Source organism: Toxorhynchites rutilus, chromosome 2, assembly GCF_029784135.1.
Source record: "Toxorhynchites rutilus septentrionalis strain SRP chromosome 2, ASM2978413v1, whole genome shotgun sequence".
NCBI classification, from domain to species: Eukaryota; Metazoa; Arthropoda; class Insecta; order Diptera; family Culicidae; genus Toxorhynchites; species Toxorhynchites rutilus.
The window spans coordinates 100,900,224-100,921,749 of record NC_073745.1 but is presented as its reverse complement, the minus strand read 5'-3'; the positions used below and the strand labels follow the sequence as shown (position 1 = coordinate 100,921,749).

At 38.6% G+C, this 21,526-nt stretch overlaps 1 protein-coding gene across 7 annotated transcripts in view; it reads left to right on the top strand.

Annotated features, from left to right (window-relative positions):
* Positions 1 to 21,526, top strand: part of LOC129767479 (orexin/Hypocretin receptor type 1-like) — a 430,709-nt gene that overhangs the window by 380,997 nt on the left and 28,186 nt on the right. For all 7 annotated transcript variants that reach the window (XM_055768444.1, XM_055768441.1, XM_055768442.1 and 4 more), the window contains one exon: positions 14,776 to 14,888. In XM_055768444.1, coding sequence (XP_055624419.1) covers positions 14,776 to 14,888 — 113 coding nt within the window. The remainder of the gene's footprint in view (positions 1 to 14,775; positions 14,889 to 21,526) is intronic.

Sequence of the window (21,526 nt, the reverse complement as noted above, 5' to 3'; positions counted from 1 at the left end):
AGTTTCATTGCTCGAGGATGCTATTTTCTTTAGCTTCAACATCTTTTGCACACCTGCCGCTAAAAGTGTTGGAATAAATAAACTGCCTTAAGTCTGACTCAAGAATAGGATGTTTGGAAAAACCCGTGTCAGCATCTGCCAAGATGGTGTAACGAACAGTTCTTGTACTTTATCTTTATCTTTTCATATCGGAATTTATTGAGCACAGCTGCGAAGGCGTGCTCTCATGTGAATGTATGAGATTAAAATGACCATAATGGTGGATTTTATGACCTTGCCGAAAAAAACTCATTTGGATCACATATGAAATGAGTAATAGTGACGGAACAAATTTTGCTGGTTTGTTAATGCACCATCCGATCATCTCAACTACCGTTTATTTGTTTAAATTATTTTACATCCCAATGAAATGGAACTTCATGTTGAGATGCAAATCCTAATTTCATATTGATAATAATTTCAGGGAATTCATACATACATATTCACATATTGATCCAGTTTTATTAGAGGTACAAAATTTAAATTAACCTGTCAAACCTTTGTGATGTTCAACCTTTTGAAACAACATTCACTCTAGGCTAACAATCTGCCCGAGAAAAAAAAACACTTTGCTGACTCTTCCCACACAATGTACCAAAACCTAAATTTAGTTGAGTGAACCATTTCCGTTATTTCCAGAGCCATCATCGGGATTGCTTCGGGAAAAGTTCCTCTTCAACGAAGAAGTATCCCTAATCCCCCCGGCGTGCCAGTCAGTACTCTACCGCAATCGAGCGGCTCCCATTTCGTTTCGCCTTCACATAAAAAATTATTCTCTATCCTGCAAATGAATTCTTTTCTCCTTGCCGGTCTAAGGATTCCTAACGGGGACTATTATCCCGTCGATGTTCTGGTCCTTTATCATCCCGATACGCATCGTGCTAACAATTTGCTAAACTACTGATAAGGTGCACAGGAGGAATAATCCGTTTGAATTGGAACCATTTGACCTTTTGTCGAGAAATTTGACACGTGCGAGTTGTTAAATAAACTGTTGGACGTGGGACAGCCCGGAACGGTCCGCAAAGATAATTGTCATCTGTTTTCGTTAGCCGGAGATAGCGTTCAATTTCAACCTCTACTTGTTTCTCGGATTCTCGTGTCACTAGCACCATCGTGCCAATGTTCGGGAGAGCTTTTGAGAGCGTAGAACACCTGTTTGGGTACACGGTAATCACACTTGTTTACCCTCGTTCTGTTCAGTTCAGTTTTGGTATGAATTCGAATAGCATTCGTCCTCTTTCTCAACAGGTGAGGCAAAATTAATCATACTGCCGCTGGAACAGTGCTTAACTAATTTTGAAATCACATTAGTTTTTTCTCTTGGAATGCCAGGCTCTAAATTTTATATTTACTGATAATACAAGGATGTCAATTTATTAGATGCGACTTACATTCAAACACTGGAAGTTGGTGGTTCGGTCTGTTACGATCCTTTCTTCAAACATTGGCTCCGAATGAACTCTTGCTCTTCACGGAAACAATGCGATTGTGGTTGGAATTTTAAGTGGACGTTTCAGATATTTTAAGTGGCGTTCAATAAGGAAAAAAACGTGTGAAAGAAAGAGGCACAATCAATTCTAAAATGTAACTGTGTCTATCGTGTGGGCTGGTATCGCACACGTTCCATGTTTCTGTTCATAATTAAAAAACAGGATAGATAGCAACTAAGCTTAACTATTCATCATCAAGAGAAAGTATGCAAACTCCAATAAGTGAGTCGAAAGCAGAGTTTTACTTAGACTGCAATTATTTCTTAACCCACATGTTTCGTTTGTTTTATCATATAATTTTACCGTACCTTACTCCTAACTACAATCATAAGGTTCTGTACAACATCTGGCTGTAGCTTCTTCTATACGAAAACTCACTTTTTCTTCATGTCTTTCCCAGATTTGACCTTCTTGGGATGCTTCCGTTCTGCCTGCTTCATTAACAGCCCAGTATTTTCCGATGGGTTTTAGTTTCGGTGCGTTTGGGGGGTTCATGTCATTAGGTACGAAATAGACCCCGTTGGTGTCGTACAACTCCAGAAGATCCTTTGAATAATGGCACGCAGCTAGATCCGGTCAGAAGAACCCTAGGGCCCTCGTGTTGCTCCAACAGAGGAAGCAGACGCTGCTGTAGATACTCGTCGAGATAGATCTGCCTGTTTATAGTTCCGGTAGTTATGAATAACAAACTTCGTTTGCCATATGAGCATATCGCACGCTAAATCACGTAATTCCTGGCAAACTTTGAATGTTTCTGTTTTCTCACTTCCTCCGAAACTTCTAACTTGTGCTGGGCGTTGAAGAACAGTAGCCCTGGAAACTGCCGGAAGTTCGCCTTGACGTAAGTCTCATCATCCATGATGAGACAATGAGGCTTCATCAAAATCTGGGTGTACAGTAGGGTGGCAATGGATGTATGGAAAAAAACGTGGATGTATGGAAAAAAAATGTATGAATAAAAAATCCGATTTTCCAAATTTCCTTTACTCTCCCCGTTGGAAGATTTTCGAGGATCAAAAAAATCGACGCTTTGAGGCACCCCTAAATCATGTCCGATTGAGCTGAAACTTTGCACAGGTCATTTTTTTGGGCCAATAAACAAAATGTTTATGATCGGTTTTTGAAATTTAACATGATATACACAGTTTACACAGTACCCATTTTTGGCGTAAGAGTATTCCTATTCTATCGATACACAAGTCACCTTTTTCCGACGTTAGAATATTCCTATTTTTCGAATGTTCAAAGTTACCAAACACAGCGAGACTGTTGATATGAGACTTCCATTGTTGTGTTATTAATAGTACCAATTACCGATGCAGCAGACCGAAAATGTGAACGGTAAGGGACTGGAAGTGCCGTCACATAAAGTTTGTTGCGTGAACGTTGTAGCTAGAATAACATACAAAGATGGTCAATTCAGGGCCCTGAGTTATGAGCTGATGATCTTTCGCTTAGTAGTGGACACGCAACCTATTAGGCTACGAAGACCTCCCTTGATGACATTGTCAATGGGAGTGTTGAGCTTGAGTTTGTCATCAATAATCACGCCAAGATATTCAATCTCCCGAACGCGATCAATGGTTTCATCATCAATTACTAAGAGATTACAATGACGCCTCTCGTAAACACTAGGTTTACGAGAGGCGTCATATTGACGCAATTAGAATGACGATTACAAAAATCGTTTGCATTTTAGTTTCACACTTGTAATGGCTTTTATCCATTGATCGAGGAAAATATACATATAATTAACACGATCAATGGACAAAAGTAAAATAAAAATGCTAACGATTTTTGTAATTTTCCTAATAAAATTCGAAATACGTCAAAATGACGCGTCTCGTAAACCTAGTGTTAAATGGTGTCCCATATCAAATTAAATAACGTGGAAAACACTATAGAAAAATATCCATTGGGTATTTTCTCTTGAAAATTTGGGTAGAATTAGTTTAGAGTACAGGTCGGACTCGATTATATATAGTCGACCTTTTTTTTCAACAATTATTTTCAAATCCTATACATAATCGAATCTCAAGAAAACAATTTTTTCATTAACGTATGAATGTCAAACATTAATAGAAAAATAGCTTTTTTGTGATTCGATTATGTATTGAATTCAAAAATTAACGTTGAAAGTGAAATTGCGATTATATATATAATCGAGTCTGACCTGTATATTGTTTACAATGTGTTTTATCGCTATCAGTTTTTCGAAAATTGGAAAAAATGGCGTCACCTGAAAAGCAACGTCGCGAATTGATTCTGCACCTGGAAAATTCTCAACTCTCTCATCGGTACATCGGAAAACAACTCGAAATCGTGCAGTCAACGGTTAGTCGCGTCATTAAACTTTACTACGAAACTCTGAGCATCGAACGGAAGGAGAAATGCAGTCAGAATGGATGTCCTATTAGCGATCAGGATCACAAGCGTGATCTGCGTGAAAGCGTTTCAGCGGAATCACAATGCTTCAATCGGAGATGTGGCCAAAAAGTTGAATCGGTCCAAGTCTTTCGTTCAGAGAATCAAGGACCGAGAAGGACGGCATACATACAAAGTGCAGAAAGCCCCAAATCGTGACGAACGGCAAAATAAGGTGGGACAGTCACGGGCCCGGAAACTGTACACTAGGGTGGCAGCAAAAATGGTCATGTCAAATTTCAAAAACCGACCATGTCCATTTTGTTTATTGGCCTAAAAAATGGCCAGTGCGAAATTTCAATTCAATCGGACATGATTTAGGGGTGCATCAAGGCGCAGAATGGTTTTTTGATCCTCCAAAATATCCAAGGAGAAAAAAAAATAAGGGAAATTTGGAAAATCGATTTTTTTTCGATGCCAAATGACCTAAAAATGCATAAGACGTCGAGATCTGGTGTTATCTAGAAAAAAAAATTTGGCCGAAAATCGACTTTTCGGGACTTAAAAAAACTTAAAATATCAAAACTTTGAGTGCATGGTCGGTTCTATAAATTCGATAATTATTTTTGTTTTCCATTCCTCCTCCAGGTCGATTCGGCCAAAAATTTGTTTTCGGGAGGACACCAGATCTCGGGGTTTCATGCATTTTCAAGTCATTTGGCATCGAAAAAAAAAGTTTTCGATTTTCCAAATTTCCTTTACTCTCCCCTTGGAAGATTTTCGATGATCAAAAAATCAAAACTTTGAGCGCTTGAGGTACCCCTAAATCATGTCCGATTGAACTGAAACTTTACACAGTTAATTTTTTTGGGTTAATAAACAAAATGTACATGGTTTTGAAATTCGATGATGAAATGGAATGATGTATGGAAAAAAATCATTGCCACTCTACTGTCCATATTCCCCCACAACATTTCCATCATACCCGCATCGATAAAAATGTTCTACTTTTTGGCTTGTTTTAATTTCAGTAAGAAAACATAGAAAACACATCTTTGTAAAACATTTAGCCAATTATTTCGAAAACCACTGCAAGCTCTAAGAAACTGCTTTTAAGTTTTGGGAAACATCAGATTCCAAAGATACAATTGAAGTTCTTCTTAACATGTCCGTTTTACCCCCATTTCCCCTAAGTGGCGAAAAATTTTCGGTTGATTTTCTGGCAATGAATAGTATCAAGATGTGAAAAACCAGAGTTGACTGTTGATCGAATATATAATTGCGACGAATTTGGTTTATTTGTTCAAACGTTACATTAGCACCTCTGGAATAGAGAAGCTTTGCAGAAATCAAAACTGACAAAACCGGGTAATTTTCATACAATGTTTGTATATTTCTGATACTCATAATTTCCCATTGATGATAATTGGGAAAACGAAGAACATTCAATGTACCAGAGATACGACACAGCCTGGATGAATCGGTAACTATTTTGTGGAAGCTTTCCTACCTCTTCCGGTTCATGAACCGAGTAACAAATGTGGAAAACTAATCATCAAATCTTGAAAACAAATAGGTGTGGCACAGAACAACTATTTAGTTTAGGAATACAAAACTTCTCTGTCATCCTTGTTTACGATTTCTGATCTTTGGACTCAGTTAATGGTACCGGAGCTCTAAGCGGAAATAATATGTCCGTTGACTTTGCCACCAAATTCCGCGGATAATAGGGGCTCTACTATATTTTCATACATGGTGAAAATTTTGAAAAATAAACTATGTTTTCTTGCATTTCATATAGAAAAGACTGATTTTCCCAGAATAACAGCTAAGATTTTTTCTCCCAAAACTGTTGTGTCATTGAAATGAAAGAAGACGAAGAAGCATTCGTTCGCAATTGTCGTATTTTTCCATTTTTTGTTCCATTTGATTTTCTCTATAAATTTTCTATAACCAATTAAGACACGTTTAAAAGTTTTGGATTCAGTTTCGTTTTATGCCCCAGACAATTTATTGGTCAGCATTTAACTTTCCAGTATCTTTGACACTTGTCACTTCTTCAACTTTCACTTGCTGATAGCGCAATGTTTCTCGGTTGAGCAATTTCATTTGACGAAATCCATTCCGTTGCCACGGTTCAGAGGTTCGCAAATTTTTGCGTGTCTTCATGTACATGTTCAAGTCCTTTGTCCAATTTGCAACTGCAAATATTTTACCAGATTAAAATTTAACAGTACGTTCAACAGCGAGAACGAACGAACTTCTTTTAAATTTAAATAGTCTGATGCCTGTCATAAGCACATCTTCACGTATGGTTCGTCGTCCATGAGTGAACATTATCAGTGTATGCTTGCTAGTAATAAAAGAACGTAACTATTCCGCAGATAATTTTCGCTGCTTTATATTTTTAACTAGCTGACCCGGAAAACTTCGTCTCGCCTAAAATTTATTTTTCCTTATCACATCCACGTTTTCTTATTAAGCGCACGTTAATGGGTCCAATCGCAAAACTGTTCATTGATTGATCTACCCTTCAAAATTACCTTTTACTATAAAATTCCTAGTACTTCTACCAAAACTCGTCATTATAAAATCAGATTATTTTCAGACACAATTCTCGTTCAAGATTTTTCAACCACTTGCAAATAATATGTTTCTCCGTTACATGGAATAAATGTTTGATACAGAAAATATGATAGAATAAAGGCAGCGATCCATTTTTATTTATATACTAGCTGACCCGGCAAACTTCGTCCCGCCCAAAATTAGTTTTTTGTTACTGACTGTTATTAGTCCTGCACTGTTATTAGTCCTGCATAGTTAGTGCTCATCTTCCGAGCCGTGCAGACGGATTTTCTTTAGCGCATGTTTTCGGAAGTCGTTCACGGGCTATTCTAGTTTTTTTTCCTCGTATTTGAGTTTGGATATCGCGATAAACAGTCGTTCGCGTCTTGCTTGCGGTGGATGAGAAGCAAAGTGCGATGTTTCGTCGTAAAAATACATTTCGCATTGATTATGCGGCCATCCCAAAGAAACCATCTTTCGTCGACGTACACGGATTCATCAAGAACAAATTGGGCTTAAAGCCTGAAGAATTGGAAAGGGTCCATTGTAGCAAACACAACGGATGTGTTTTTGTCACGACTATCGACCTTTCAATAGCACTGAAAGTTGTAGAAGAACATGATAATAAGCACGTGATATCTGTAGATGATCAGCAATATAGTCTACGAATCACGATGGTCGATGGTACAGTGGAGGTAAAGTTGTTCGACCTTTCAATAGACGTCACTGATAAACACATAATCGATTTCTTAAACGACTTTGGTGAGGTCGTTTCTATCCATGAAGAACTGTGGGACAGTCGTTATCCGTTAGCTGGATTACCGTCAGGAGTGCGAGTCGCGAAAATGATAATTAAAAAAAATATCCCATCTCTCATCTCCATTGATGGAGAAGCGACGATAGTAGCATACCATGGACAGAAGCAAACCTGTCGACACTGTGGGGAATATATACACAATGGTATTACGTGCATAGGGAATAAGAAGTTGTTAGTACAAAAATTGTCGGCGGATCAACATTCGTACGCGAGTGTAGCTCGAAGCGCAGCAAAACAGAACGTTTCACGGCCGAAAATAATGACTCACAAAGCATCTGTGAGCTCAAAACAAGCGGCAACAAAACAAACAAATATCTCCACATCAAAACCAGCGGAACAGCAGAACAGCAGAATAATAGCTGACGTACATAGGGTACAAAGTCCACCAATACCGCCACCACCTTCAGCAGACGCTTCAAAACGAGATGAAGGGGTGAATGCCCCGAGACAACTCTCTAGTGTTGACAAGTCTCGTAAAATAGCAACAACAACAGAGAGTGCTGAAGAACACGATACCGATGGGTCGTCGACCTCTTTGAGAAGCGGAAAAATGAGAGAACGCCAGCAGAGCAAAAAAATGCGTCAAGACGATAGCGATGACTCGCATCTTGGAGAAAGTAAATCATGACTCAGTACACGAACTATAACCTCGCCACAATAAACATTAACACCATCACGAACGCGACGAAGTTGGATGCTCTCAAAAACTTCGTTCGAATGCTCGATTTAGATATCGTTTTTCTGCAAGAGGTAGAAAACGAGAATCTAAGTCTACCCGGCTACAATATCATATGCAATGTAGATCAAACCAGAAGAGGTACAGCGATTGCTCTCAAGGACCATATCGTTTTCTCTCACGTAGAGAAGAGCCTTGATGGACGAATAATCACATTGAGAGTTCATAATACTACTCTCTGTAACATATATGCCCCATCAGGCACCGCCCTGCGCTCGGACAGAGAGTATTTCTACAATAATGCCGTCGCATACCATCTTCGTCATCACACCGAACACATCATACTGGCCGGTGATTTCAATTGTGTCTTACGACCATGTGATACTACTGGTCAAAATGCGAGTCCGGCTCTCCGAGCAACGGTACAACAACTACAACTACATGATGCATGGGAGAACCTGCATCCGAACACTCCCGGGTATACATATCTTACTCACAATTCGTCATCTAGATTAGATCGTGTATACGTTAGCCGGGTACTACGAGAAATGCTAAGATCCGCAGAAACACATGTTTGTTCCTTCAGTGACCATAAAGCTCTATTGGTGCGGTTATGCTTGCCTCATCTTGGCGAAGAACATGGTCGAGGATACTGGTATCTTCGTCCGCATTTACTTACAGACGAGAACATTGCTGAATTTAGCATAAAATGGCAGTATTGGACTTTTCAAAGAAGACACTACACCTCATGGATGCAGTGGTGGCTTTCATATGCTAAAACGAAGATCGCAACATTTTTTCGGTGGAAGTCCAAACAGGCATACGACTGTTTTCATCAAGAACAGCAACGTTACTACAACTTGCTACGACAAGCCTACGATGGCTACTGGCAAAACCCTGACATGCTAATGACTATCAACCGAATTAAAAAAGAGATGCTTGCACACCAACGTAGATTTACACAAATGTTTTTGCGAATAAACGAGACTCACATCGCCGGAGAGCCGATAACCACATTCCAATTAGGAGAAAGAAGAAGAAGAAAAACTGCGATCACCAAGCTACGTGACGAGAGAAACGAACTCATACATAATTCCGAAGAAATACGGACCCATCTGATTCGATACTTTGAGCATTTGTATGCCGAGAGCGATGTCATGGAGAACGATACGTTTGAATGCGAGCGAATCATTCCAGAATATGACGAAGTGAATGGGATCGTCATGGATGAAATTAACACAACCGAAATATTTACGGCAATCAGAACAAGCGCGTCGAAAAAATCTCCTGGTCCGGACGGATTACCAAAGGAGTTTTACCTTCGCACTTTCGATGTGATCCATAAAGAGATGAATCTGATTCTGAACGAGGCGCTCGCTGGAAATTTCCCCTCCGAATTCGTCGACGGTGTAATTGTGCTGGTTAAGAAAAAACATGCAGACGAGTCAGTTCGATCATACAGACCGATTTCGCTGCTGAATTACGACTACAAAATTCTTTCTCGTATTCTAAAAGCTCGGATAGAAAGAGTGATGAGTGACAACGGAGTTCTCAGTGAGAGCCAAAAATGTGCAAACGCAAATCGGAATATCTTCCAAGCGGTGCTTGCGTTGAAAGACCGTATAGCTCGAATGAAAGTAAACAAACAGCAAGGTAAACTCATTTCCTTCGATCTCGACCACGCATTCGATCGTGTGGATCGACAATTTCTCTATCACACCATGTGCTCGCTCGGCTTCAACCCGAGGCTGGTCAACTTGCTCTCTCGTATTGGTTGTTTGGCATCATCGCGTTTGTTGATAAACGGACACCTATCTGAAGCTTTTCCTATCCAGCGATCGGTTCGGCAAGGAGACCCGCTATCCATGCACCTATTCGTACTCTATTTACACCCGTTGGTGACTAAACTAGAACGGGTGTGCGAGAATGACATCGTTGTCGCTTATGCTGATGATATCAGTCTCATCGCAACATCAGTGAGCAAAATCGAACGTATAAGAGAACTGTTCATGCAATATGAACAAGTCTCCGGCGCAAGACTGAATTGGGCGAAAACAAAAGCCATTGATATAGGTGTCATGGTACGAAATGCAATGACAATCCCATGGCTGCAAACGGTAGATACATTAAAGATTTTAGGTATTACCTATGCGAATTCTATTCGTCGCATGATAACAGTCAACTGGGATGAAGTAGTGAGCAAATTTTCACAACAAATATGGCTCCATTCAATGCGCTCACTAACCTTGCATCAGAAAGCAACACTTCTCAACACATTCATCACTTCCAAAATCTGGTATCTTTCGTCCATTTTATCGCCAAATGGAGTACATATAGCAAGAATCACATCAAAAATGGGTACGTTCATATGGAATAGAATTCCAGAGCGTATTCCCATGCAGCAACTTGCCCGTAATCGTGAGAATGGAGGATTAAGATTGCAACTACCGGCGTTAATGTGTAAAGCGTTATTGATTAGTCGTCATCTCAAGGAGATCGAAGTCATTCCCTTCTACAAATCATATCTTTTTCCGAACATACAAATTCCACCAACAGAGCTTCCTTGCCTGAGGAGTACTAGTATACGTAAAGGAATCGATCAAGTATAAAATTCTTAAGGTATCTCAAAATGATACAGGGGAGCACAACACTGAGTTCATACTGATCGAAATCGACATAAACGAGGAAAAGATTCTTTTCGGTTTTTTCTACAATCCACCGGACTGCGATTGTTCACAACAGATGACCGATATTCTGAGCGATTTAAGATATCAGTACTCCAGAATAATATTAATGGGTGATTTCAATACCAACCTTTTGAACAGATTATCTAATAAAACTAAACGTTTTGAAAATGCCATGGCTAATTTTGCGCTAGAATCGGTAGGTATTGAACCAACTCATTTCTTCAACACTGGATCTTCACAAATTGATTTGTTTTTGACCAATACTCCAGAAGATTTCATTAAGTTTAACCAGGTTAGTGTACCTTTCATGTCAAACCATGATCTACTATTTGCCTCTGTTGATGTAAACACAGTTGTGAGGGAACAACAAATTTATTTCCGTGATTACAATCGCATTGATCCTGGTTCAATTATTGCACTGTTTAACCAGATTGACTGGGATTTATTATACAACTATGATAATCCTAACGATATAGTCAGAACCCTTAATTCATATTTGAAAAACATGCTGGAAAATTGTGTGCCGATGAGAACAATGAAAATGAAAAAGAGAATAAACCCGTGGTTTACTTCTGCCATCTCAAAAGCTATCATCGATAGGGAGCTTGCCTACCGTGAATGGAGAGTAACTAGATCTGAAAATCATCATAATACTTTTAAAGTATTACGAAATAGAGTCACTAGTATGATAAACTCAGCAAAGAGGGATTATCATAACGATATTTTTTCACAACATCAAGCGCCCAAGGAAATGTGGATGCGCCTAAAGTCTCTGGGGGTTTGCAAAGCCACCACCGACACAGTGAATACATTCTCTCCAGATGAAATAAACGACTTTTTCATTGACAATTTTTCAATGATTTCTGACAGCTTTACTTGCAACAGATCAACTGTCATAGAAAATTCATTCGGCTTTCGCTTAATCGAAGAGTACAGTGTGGTGAATGCAATTCATTCCATTGATTCTAATGCAGTAGGTCTAGATGAAATACCCATCAAGTTTATTAAATCAATTCTTCCTCTAATCCTCAAACCCATTACTTTTTTGTACAACCAAATTATAAAAACAAAGACCTACCCGGATATTTGGAAAACCTCGAAGGTTATTCCATTCAAAAAGAAACCTCAAGGAGCTAGTCTCAATAATTTAAGGCCAATAAGCATTTTAAGTTCAATATCGAAGGCTTTTGAATCAATTGTCAAAGCGCAAATTAATTCATTTGTGACTGAGAACGATCTTATCTATAAATTACAATCCGGTTACCGCAGTGGGCACAGTACTAAAACGGCCATGATGAAAATCTGTGACGACATAGGCTTAATTTTGGATGGTTCTGGTACTGTTGTGCTCATTATGCTGGATTTTTCGAAAGCATTTGATAGAGTGTCGCATAAGAATTTGCTTCAAAAACTGAGTTTGCAATTTGGCTTCGATCGTAATGCTGTTCAGCTAATTAACTCATACTTGTCGAATCGTTTCCAAACCGTTCTAAGTAACAGCATTTTTTCACAGCTATTACCAGTAACATCCGGAGTGCCACAGGGGTCTGTGCTAGGACCCTTGCTTTTCTCACTCTACATCAATGATCTTCCGAACAATCTAAATAATTGCAGAGTTCACCTTTTCGCAGATGATGTTCAAATTTATTTTGATTGTTCCGGCTTATCGAACCAAGATGCTTCGTTATTAATAAATAGGAACTTATCACTGATCGCAAAGTGGGCAGAAACTAATAAACTTCTGTTGAATGCAGATAAATCACAGGCTATATACATTTCACGACCCCAAAATCAAATTTCCAGTAAACCCCCGGTTTACTTGAATGGAAATCTCTTGCCATATCACGATACAGTCACTAGCCTTGGAGTCATAATTCAACAGGATTTAGAATGGGACACCTATATATTGAAGCAGTGTGGTAAGATCTATGCTTCTTTACGATCGTTGAAAATGAAGACCTTTTTTCTCAGACCTGCTACTAAATTGCTACTGTTCAAAAGCCTAATATACCCTCACTTTATCTCATGTGATTTCGTTATTCCACAGGCCTCTGCATATGCCTTAGGTAGGCTGAAGGTGGCATTGAACTGTTGCGTTCGTTATATTTATAACATCAATCGTTATTCCCACGTTTCACATTTACAACATACATTATTGGGATGCCCATTAATAAATTTTGGAAAATTGAGAGCTGTTAATTTGATATTTAATCTACTCAAAAAACAGAGTCCGTCATATCTACTCGAAATCATGAAACCATTAAGAACACAGCGAGGTAGGAAGTTTTCCATCTACAGATGTAGGACATCTCATTATTCAAATTCGTTTTTTATCAGGGGAATTGCCTACTGGAATCAATTACCTCACAATATACAGACCGTCACTTCTGCCATTAAATTCAAGAGAAACTGCAATGAGCACTTTAGATAATTAGAAAGAATCGTATTTTAAACAATCAATACCAAGAAACAAATATTATACGACGCACTTTGTTTTTACCAATTGAAACCTAGAACATAAAAGGCAGCAGCCTTAAGTTTATGAGCTATATGAAATAAATAAATAAATAAATAAATATTTCGCAAATGATTCCTACACTTCCCGCTCATTTAGTTCGAAACCCATCATCCGATCAAATTCATCGGCTTGCTATCGAGGCAACAGATCCACCAAAAGTGGCGGCGAATTCGCCATCTGCGAACTGGCGAAAAATATGGAGAAATATATCCTCGTGTGCACTAACGTCAACACAGCGCGGAGAGTTATTCATGTTCGTGAATGAGAAAACACCACATCGACGACTTTCATATATTATAAGACGGGCGGACGATGGAATCTGTACACATTGCAACGGAACAACAGAAACACTGCAGCACAAGTTCAGCGAATGTCAACGAGTAGCAGCGGCGTGAACACTGATGCAGCAAAAAACATGTGAAATATCCAATGGTTGGCGAACGCTGGAGTTTAATGAATTCTTGAGACCTGTTCTTAATCACATGCAAACAACACAGAGAATCAATGTTTTGAAATTACTGGTTACTTATATTAGAATTATAAACGACACTGAGGGCGCAATAGATTTATCAGCTCTCCAAAATGAATTAAATGGTGAAAATTAAAAAAATCGAATACTTGTAAATAAATTGACAATAAATTGACATTACAAAAAAAAAAAATCAATACCTTCAAACATTCACGTTTTCTTACTATGAGCAAGTTCATGGGTCCAATCGCAGAACTGTTCATTGCTCCCCCTTAGAGAGGGGGAGGAGTGTCTAACTACCATAGAAACATTTATTGCCCCCAAAAACCTCTACATGCCAAATCTGGTTTCCTTTGTTTCATTAATTTCCGAGTAATGCAGTGATATCTATTTAGCTATTTAATTTTTTATTACTTCAGTAGACTTACCCTGCTGGAATTTGAAAGCATACTTCCATGAAATATATTTTGTACTCCTCCTTCACCCGACAAGAAAACAATCCTCTCCCGCTCGACGCTCTGCGGCAACCATTTTGCTTCGATGACTTCATGATGATGATGTTGAATTAGAGAGGCTTTAAACTTTTCAGTTCATTCGCCTCTAAACGGTGTGGCTTCAAATCGCGGATGGCTTACTATTAACGTTAACTTTATTTCACAAAAACGTGACCTGTTTTTTGATTTGACACCCTTCCTGAAAGACGTAGTTTTACGTCAAAGCATTCATTTTCTTTACATTTGATTTTGTTTGCGTATCTTTTCAACTTGTCAACAACCCTTTTTGAAGCACCCATATCAATCGTACGCAACGCACCAAACAATCATTTTGTTGAATACCATGATGCAGTTTATTACGCTTTCTAAACAATTCATTGATTTTTTTTTCTTAGATTGAAATTCAACAACGCGTCTAAAAATTATGTTAACTTTAGTTAACAACTCAAATTTCCTTTTCTGTGTACACATACATAGAGCTGAGTGGAAAAAACAATCCCTTGGCTTCATTTATTCTGAATTTCCATCCGAAAATGTTGTGGTTGAACGACATTTGTTCATTTTATTGACTCAATATAAAAATAGCATACCAAAACATCAATTTGCTTGTAATCAACGTAATGAATTGTCAATCTTTTTATTTTCCATTGTAGATACACGTTCGATATCGGTCAGAGTGACGTCGTGGCTGTGATGTCGCTGTTTTCGCATTGGCTCTGCTATGCCAACAGCGCTGTCAATCCTGTGATTTATAACTTTATGAGTGGTGAGTATCTTCACATCGTTGGACGTTTTTTCCCGTGTTTGTTCATTTTTCATAACATCATGCATGCAAAATCAAATATGCAACGACTTGTGATTGCAAAACATCCCTCTTTCCACCGTGTTTGTCTGCGGGGGAATAAAATTTCCATCGGTCGCAAAACATTCGATATCAGAAATGCAGAAAAAAACAGATATGTATAAATAAACCGCAATCACCATCAATAACTGTGCGTCTCCATCAATCACAATGGCGCGAATCGACAAATTTAGATTTCTACGTTCGCCCCGATGCAACTATTGAGTTTGATTATGAGAAGAAAAAAAACCTGTCCATAAACGATGCACAGTGATTTCAATCTTCCAACGGGAGACCAACTAGAGAGACACGCTCGGATCGTTAAAAGTGTGAACAAATACGTTCTTGAATAAATCAAGATATCAATAGAACGGAAATTAAACATCCCCCCTCGCTTTTCCACCCAACATCCGCGGATCGGGGGATGGGATGAGCTCGAATCGTTGAAACACCGGGTTTTCTCAGAGGTTATTATTTATTCGCTTGTTTGCTTGCGCTTTCAATTTGTCTAAGATTCGTTGCGATGCGTTGGTTTAAACGCCCGTAAGCAAATCGATATTGCCGTTACGCGCCGACTTTGCCACAGTCGATGGATTTCGATTACATCTGGAAGAGGTTTGTTGGTTTGTTGACAGATAAAACAGGATGTTTTTTCTCGACTGAATTGATACGATTTCCCGGAGCGCTCCATTAGCATAAAAAGATGAAGAACGCCCCGCAGCCGATCGAACGGATGACATTATTGGCTTGTATTGATACCGCCAATAAGCAGTTAAAAACAACAGCTGTTATCTGTGGCCAATTTCGTTATGTATTTCCTGGTACAGATCGCTGGAGGTCCTGACAATTTGGTTGTGCGTGCAAACGATAGCATGGATCGTTGAGTTTTCGTGTTATCTAGGTCATAACAGCATCATGATTTTCGGAAGAATTCATAAGCTGTTTATGGTGACATAATATTTTTCTTATAAAGTTTGTATTTCGTTGGATTTTTTTCTTTGCATGAAAAATGTATGAAATGATTAGCAGGGGCCAGTCTGAAGTTCCAATTATCGACTAAACTGTCGGATACTTCGAATAGTATCCGAATAATGACTCAATTGATAGCGTCCTCAATTATAGCCAGCTTACCCAGGCAGACTTCGAAATTTATGTAGGCCAAAAAAAATAAAGCTTAAAATGTGGTGCCATTCAACATCCCACATCAGATTGCATCACGGAAAAAACGCTATAAAAAATTACCCATTAGGAACCTGCTCTTTAAAATTTAGATAGAAGTAGTTTGGAGTGTATTGTTTGCATTTTATTTTAATCGCTGTCAAACTTTCAAAGTTTGTCTAGAAATACATTATTTGGCAAGCGATCTGCTCATGTGGCAGGAGTGCGCCGTTCGTAACTACTGGGACTGTAAACGGGCAGATCTACTTCAAGGAGTGTGTACAGAAGCGTCTGCTTCCTCTATTAGAACAACACGAGGGCCCGACGATCTTCTGACCGGATCTAGCTTCGTGCCACTACACAAAGGATGTCCTGGAGTGATACGAAAACAACAGGGTCACTTTCGTATCCAGAAGCTGCTGCGCGATCATCCCGACCACTATCGATAAAATCTTGCGCGGTCATCCCGATCTGCTATCGACAAAATCTTACGCGGTCATCCCGATCCGCCATCGACAAAATCTTGAGCGGTCATCCCGAACGACATCGACAAAATTCTACGCGGTGATCTCGAGCCGCCGTAAAGAAAACCATGCATGGTCGATTCGATCCGCTGTGAATTTTGAAAAAAAGCAGCCACTTGCGTCATCCAGTCTCGGCCCGCTACCAAATGAGAACAGCAAATACGTCCTAAGAAGATCCACTGATGGTAGCATGTTTTTCGTATGTTTAATATTGGGTTGGGGAAAAAGAAATGACGTATATTTTCAATATATGGCAACATTTAAACATATATTGTGTTGTACTTATCGCATCGGGTCATACTATACGGCTATTTAAAGACGACAATCTGTGCTACAAGTGTAGTTTTGACAGTGTTTTGATTGTCCTTTTCAGTCTCAAATTATAGCGCGTCAAAGATGGAGTCCACCAAGCAAGAAATATTTTACTTTTTCGCTACCTGCGAGGTAAAACTGCAACGAAGGCGGTCGAAAAAATCGAGTAGTTTATGGACCCGACACTGTAACGATTCGCACAGCACTGCGTTGGTTTGATCAATTTCGTGCTGGTGTAGTGGCTGTCGAAGATACAACCCGTACTGGTAGGCCAATCGTCGTTGAAACCGATAAAATCGATAATTGAAATCATCCAAGTAGACCGGCATGTGAGCACTCGCTCTATTGGCCAGGAACTGGGTATAGACCATAAAACCATTTGGAACCATTTGCAGAAGATTGGATTCCAAAAATGCTGGATGTACGGGCGCCACGCGAGTTGACGCAAAAAAATCTTTTAGACCGAATCAACGCCTGCGATGCACTGCTGAAACGGAACGAACTCGACCCATTTTTAAAGAAGATGGTTACTGGTGATGAAAAGTGGATCACGTACGACAACCTAAAGCGAAAAAAGTGGTAGAAGCGCGGTGACCATCGCCAAGCCCGGATTGAAGGCCAGGAAGGTTTTGCTGCGTGTTTGGTGGGATTGGGAGGGAATCATCCATTATGAGCTGCTCAACTATGGCCAGACCCTCAACTCGGTTCTCTACTGTGAGCAGCTTGACCGTTTGAAGCAGGCGATTGACCAGAAGCGGCCAGAAATGATCAATAGGAATGGTGTTGTTTTCCACCAGGACAACGCTCGGCCTCACACATCTTTGATGACCCGCCAGAAGCTACGGGAGCTCGGATGGGATGTCATATTGCACCCACCGTATAGTCCGGACCTAGCCCCGAGTGATTATCATCTCTTCCGGTCCATGCAAAACGCTCTTGGTGATACTAAGGTGGTCTCAAAAGAGGCTTGCGAAAACTGGCTGTCTGAGTTTTTTTGCAAATAAGGAGGGGGTTTTACAAGGGGGGGATAATGAAGTTGCCTTCTAAATGGCAACAAGTTTGCGAACAAAACGGCGCATATTTGACTTAAATTGGATAATTTTAAGTATGTTAAATAAAGCGTCAAATTTCGATCAGAAATACGACATTTCTTTTTCCCCAACCCAATATGTAAAAAAATACGTTGATACGTTGATACGTTGATTTTTATCATTAGGATGATCATTTCCATTTTAGGGTGGTCCGAAAGATCTCATTTTTTCCAAAAATTACCTTTTTTAAAAACTCATAACTTTTGAGCTACTGCACCGATTCAGATGATCGACATATCAAATTAAAGCCAATTAGCTAGTCTCTTTTCGAAAAAATATTATACTTGCAGAAATTTTGGATTTTGGAGTTGTAATTATTGATTGTATTTTTTTTAATAGTTTACATTGTCTCGGGACCAAGGGCGCTATTTTTTTTTCTTGAAGGCTAAGATTATTTTATATAACATATCCAAAATTCAGAGCTGCGCTATTTTGTGTTATTGAGTTAAGATTTTTCATAATTAACCGCTGGTCCGAAAAATATTTTTTCTCTTTTTTTCCAAAAATGACTGTTACGGCGAGCGAACGGAAAATTCGGTCCAAGAAGTGGAATTCGTATTTCACCGGTTTCTCAGCAGCACACAAAATCAATTTTATAGTTTTGCGCAGCTTTAGCTGCAAATATATTGATATTAATAAAATTGTGGTTATGTTACAATATCTATTACTCACACTTTCGGTGTACAAATATGATCTCCGCGTGAGATCTATTTAGTGGACCTAACCACCCTTCTATTTCTATTTAGCGATGAAAATAGGGTAAATAGAATGCATTAGTTGATGCTAAATTCACCGTACCTTGTAGCAAACAAATTCCTCCAGCAACAATATAATTCTAGAAATATTTCAATTAATAAACATCTATCAAATTCACTTTTCACTAAACGTCTTAATGTCTTGCTGGATAATGGAATTTTTATTCTTTCTTCACCGCTGTCAGATTTCCGTTCGTCGGCCGTTGACAGTAGACGCGATTCAATTGCGGGTACACCGTGAAACGCTTGAGAAAGCAGGGCGCCCAACGGGAACAATGACCTTTTTTATATTCATAACTTAAACTACCGGACCGATCCAGATGATCGATATACCAATTTGAAGCCACATGAAATACCACATATGCATACAAATTGCAATCGCATAGGGATATTGAACGAAAACTGAAAATATGTTAGCTTTGAAAAATCACTCGAAAAAGAAAAAAACACCTCTCTGATGTTTGGATATGTTATGTGAAAAAACCTCAGCTTTCAAGAAAAAATATAAAAAAAATGGTGACCTTAGTTCCGAAACCATGTAAGCTGTGAATAACAATTACAATCAATAATTACGAAAACAAAATCTGTTTTTTTTTCAAGTGTAATATTTTTCAAACAAAACTAGCTCATTGGTTTTAATTTGGTATATCGATCATCTAAATCGGTCCAGTAGTTCAAAAGTTTTGAATTATTGAAAAAGGTCATTTTTGAAAAAAAGGAGGAAAAGTTGATTTTTCGGATCACCATAAAATGGAAATGGCCACCCTGATGAAAAAAATACGGATCTAATATTTTACGATGAGGAATAAAACTACCAATTTTCATGAAAATCTGACAATCACTATATCGATTTGGCATGGAATTCAATTTTGTGCTTGACCCATTCTCATCCCTACTCAGTGTAAATAAGAGATTATTTCCAGTATATTGAATTTCGAATGGGAAAAAAATGATGTTCAAAATCAGTAATGACTCATCTAGCAAGACTTTAAAGAATAATTCTATCCAATATTCACAATTTTAGTAATTCTGTAAAATGCTGAGCATGAGATTTTTTCTGAGGCGTTATTTTATGACTATTTACACATCAAACTTTGATGAATTATTAAATAATAACTATTTTTACTACAGTTAAGTATTAGGCATTGGAAGTTGTGGAAGTTGTCTCCTATTAAAAGGCTCACAGTTTTCAAAAATATTCGCAATATTTGTCAAGATATTACTAATAGTAACTTTCTCCATTTTGACATAGGACTGTGTCTTTGATTTCTATATAGGGGACGGGGGTCACTCTACGAAAAATGTAACGATTCATGAGGAGTTTTCAAACGCATATTACACAAAATCGTTATTGTGGCATCTGTTGTGTTAAAAACCTTTAGACAGCAATTTTCTTGCTTAAGACATGAAGAGTGAATATAATAAAAAAAAAGTAATTTGACGCTTAAAATGGGAATGTTTTGTTTCGATTGCACTAACCACTCGCTTTCCTCCCCGACGCAACGAGCAATCTTTATGCCTAAATTCGGGCGTTAGCTCAAAATGTGAGTGGATGCTATAATGAGTTATTTTTCATTTACCGATAATAGTCATTTATCAGCTACTGTATTGTATGTTTCCCAATCAATTCGTGCTCAATTCACGTTTTTATCGTGTAGGTCTTGCTACTAACAATTCATATAATAGTGGTCCAGGTTGTCATAATGCCGAGAATGTTGTTTGGTTATGTAAAAAATACAATTAATGAATGTGGTTGAGGCCTTTAATGTGTTGCGCTGTTTCAAATGTGGAGAATTCGGGCATAAGAGTACAGATTGCGAGAAAGAACAAGTATGTTCAAGATGTAATGAAAAACATAAAACATTTGAGTGCTCATCAAATGAATTGAAATGCATAAATTGTATCAAGTTTAATAAGGAACGGAAGCTGAATTTGGATATAAATCATCCAGCTTATAGCACACAGTGTCCTGTCTATCGGAGACTGTTGGATAAGAAAAAAAGTAACTTTTTCCAAACCAAATAGCAATTTAAAAAAATGGATGGGTTATATCTATGATATTACCGCAAGGTTGACGTGGGACTACCTTAGCTTAGTAATCATTTGTTTGTATTGATTAAATTTTTGATTGAATAAAACAATTTCCGAATTCAATTGAATTCAATATATTTGTGTTGTGAGAAAAAATTTGAACAAATGCAATGTCTCTAGTGTCTGCACGATCTTACCAGGTACCTAAGTTTAGAAGACCGTATTAGGGAAACGCATTCTTGTCTGTACAAAGGTAAGCGAGTACAAAAGTACTCGCAGTTTGCATGTATTTTCAATGCCGATTTCCCCAGACACCTTGGTTTAGAAGTCTTTATAGGTAATCAGATTTCAGTCGGAACAAAAATACTCTCGACCTGCATGAATTTGCAATCCCAATTTTCCTAGACACCTTGGTTTTGAAGCCTGTGTTGAGGAAACATATTTTAGCCGGAACAAAAATGCCCTCGACTTGCATGTATTTGCAATGCCAATTTCCCCTCGCTCCATGGATTTGAAGTCTGTGTTAGGGAAACACATTTCATTCGGAACGACAGTCCCAATCTCCTTGGATTTGAAGTCTGTGTTAAGGAAACACATTTCAGTTGGAACTAGAGATGGGCAAACCGTTCACGAACTGTTCAAAAGAACTAGTTCACCAAAAAGAGTGAACAAACGGTCGTTCTTTTTTACTG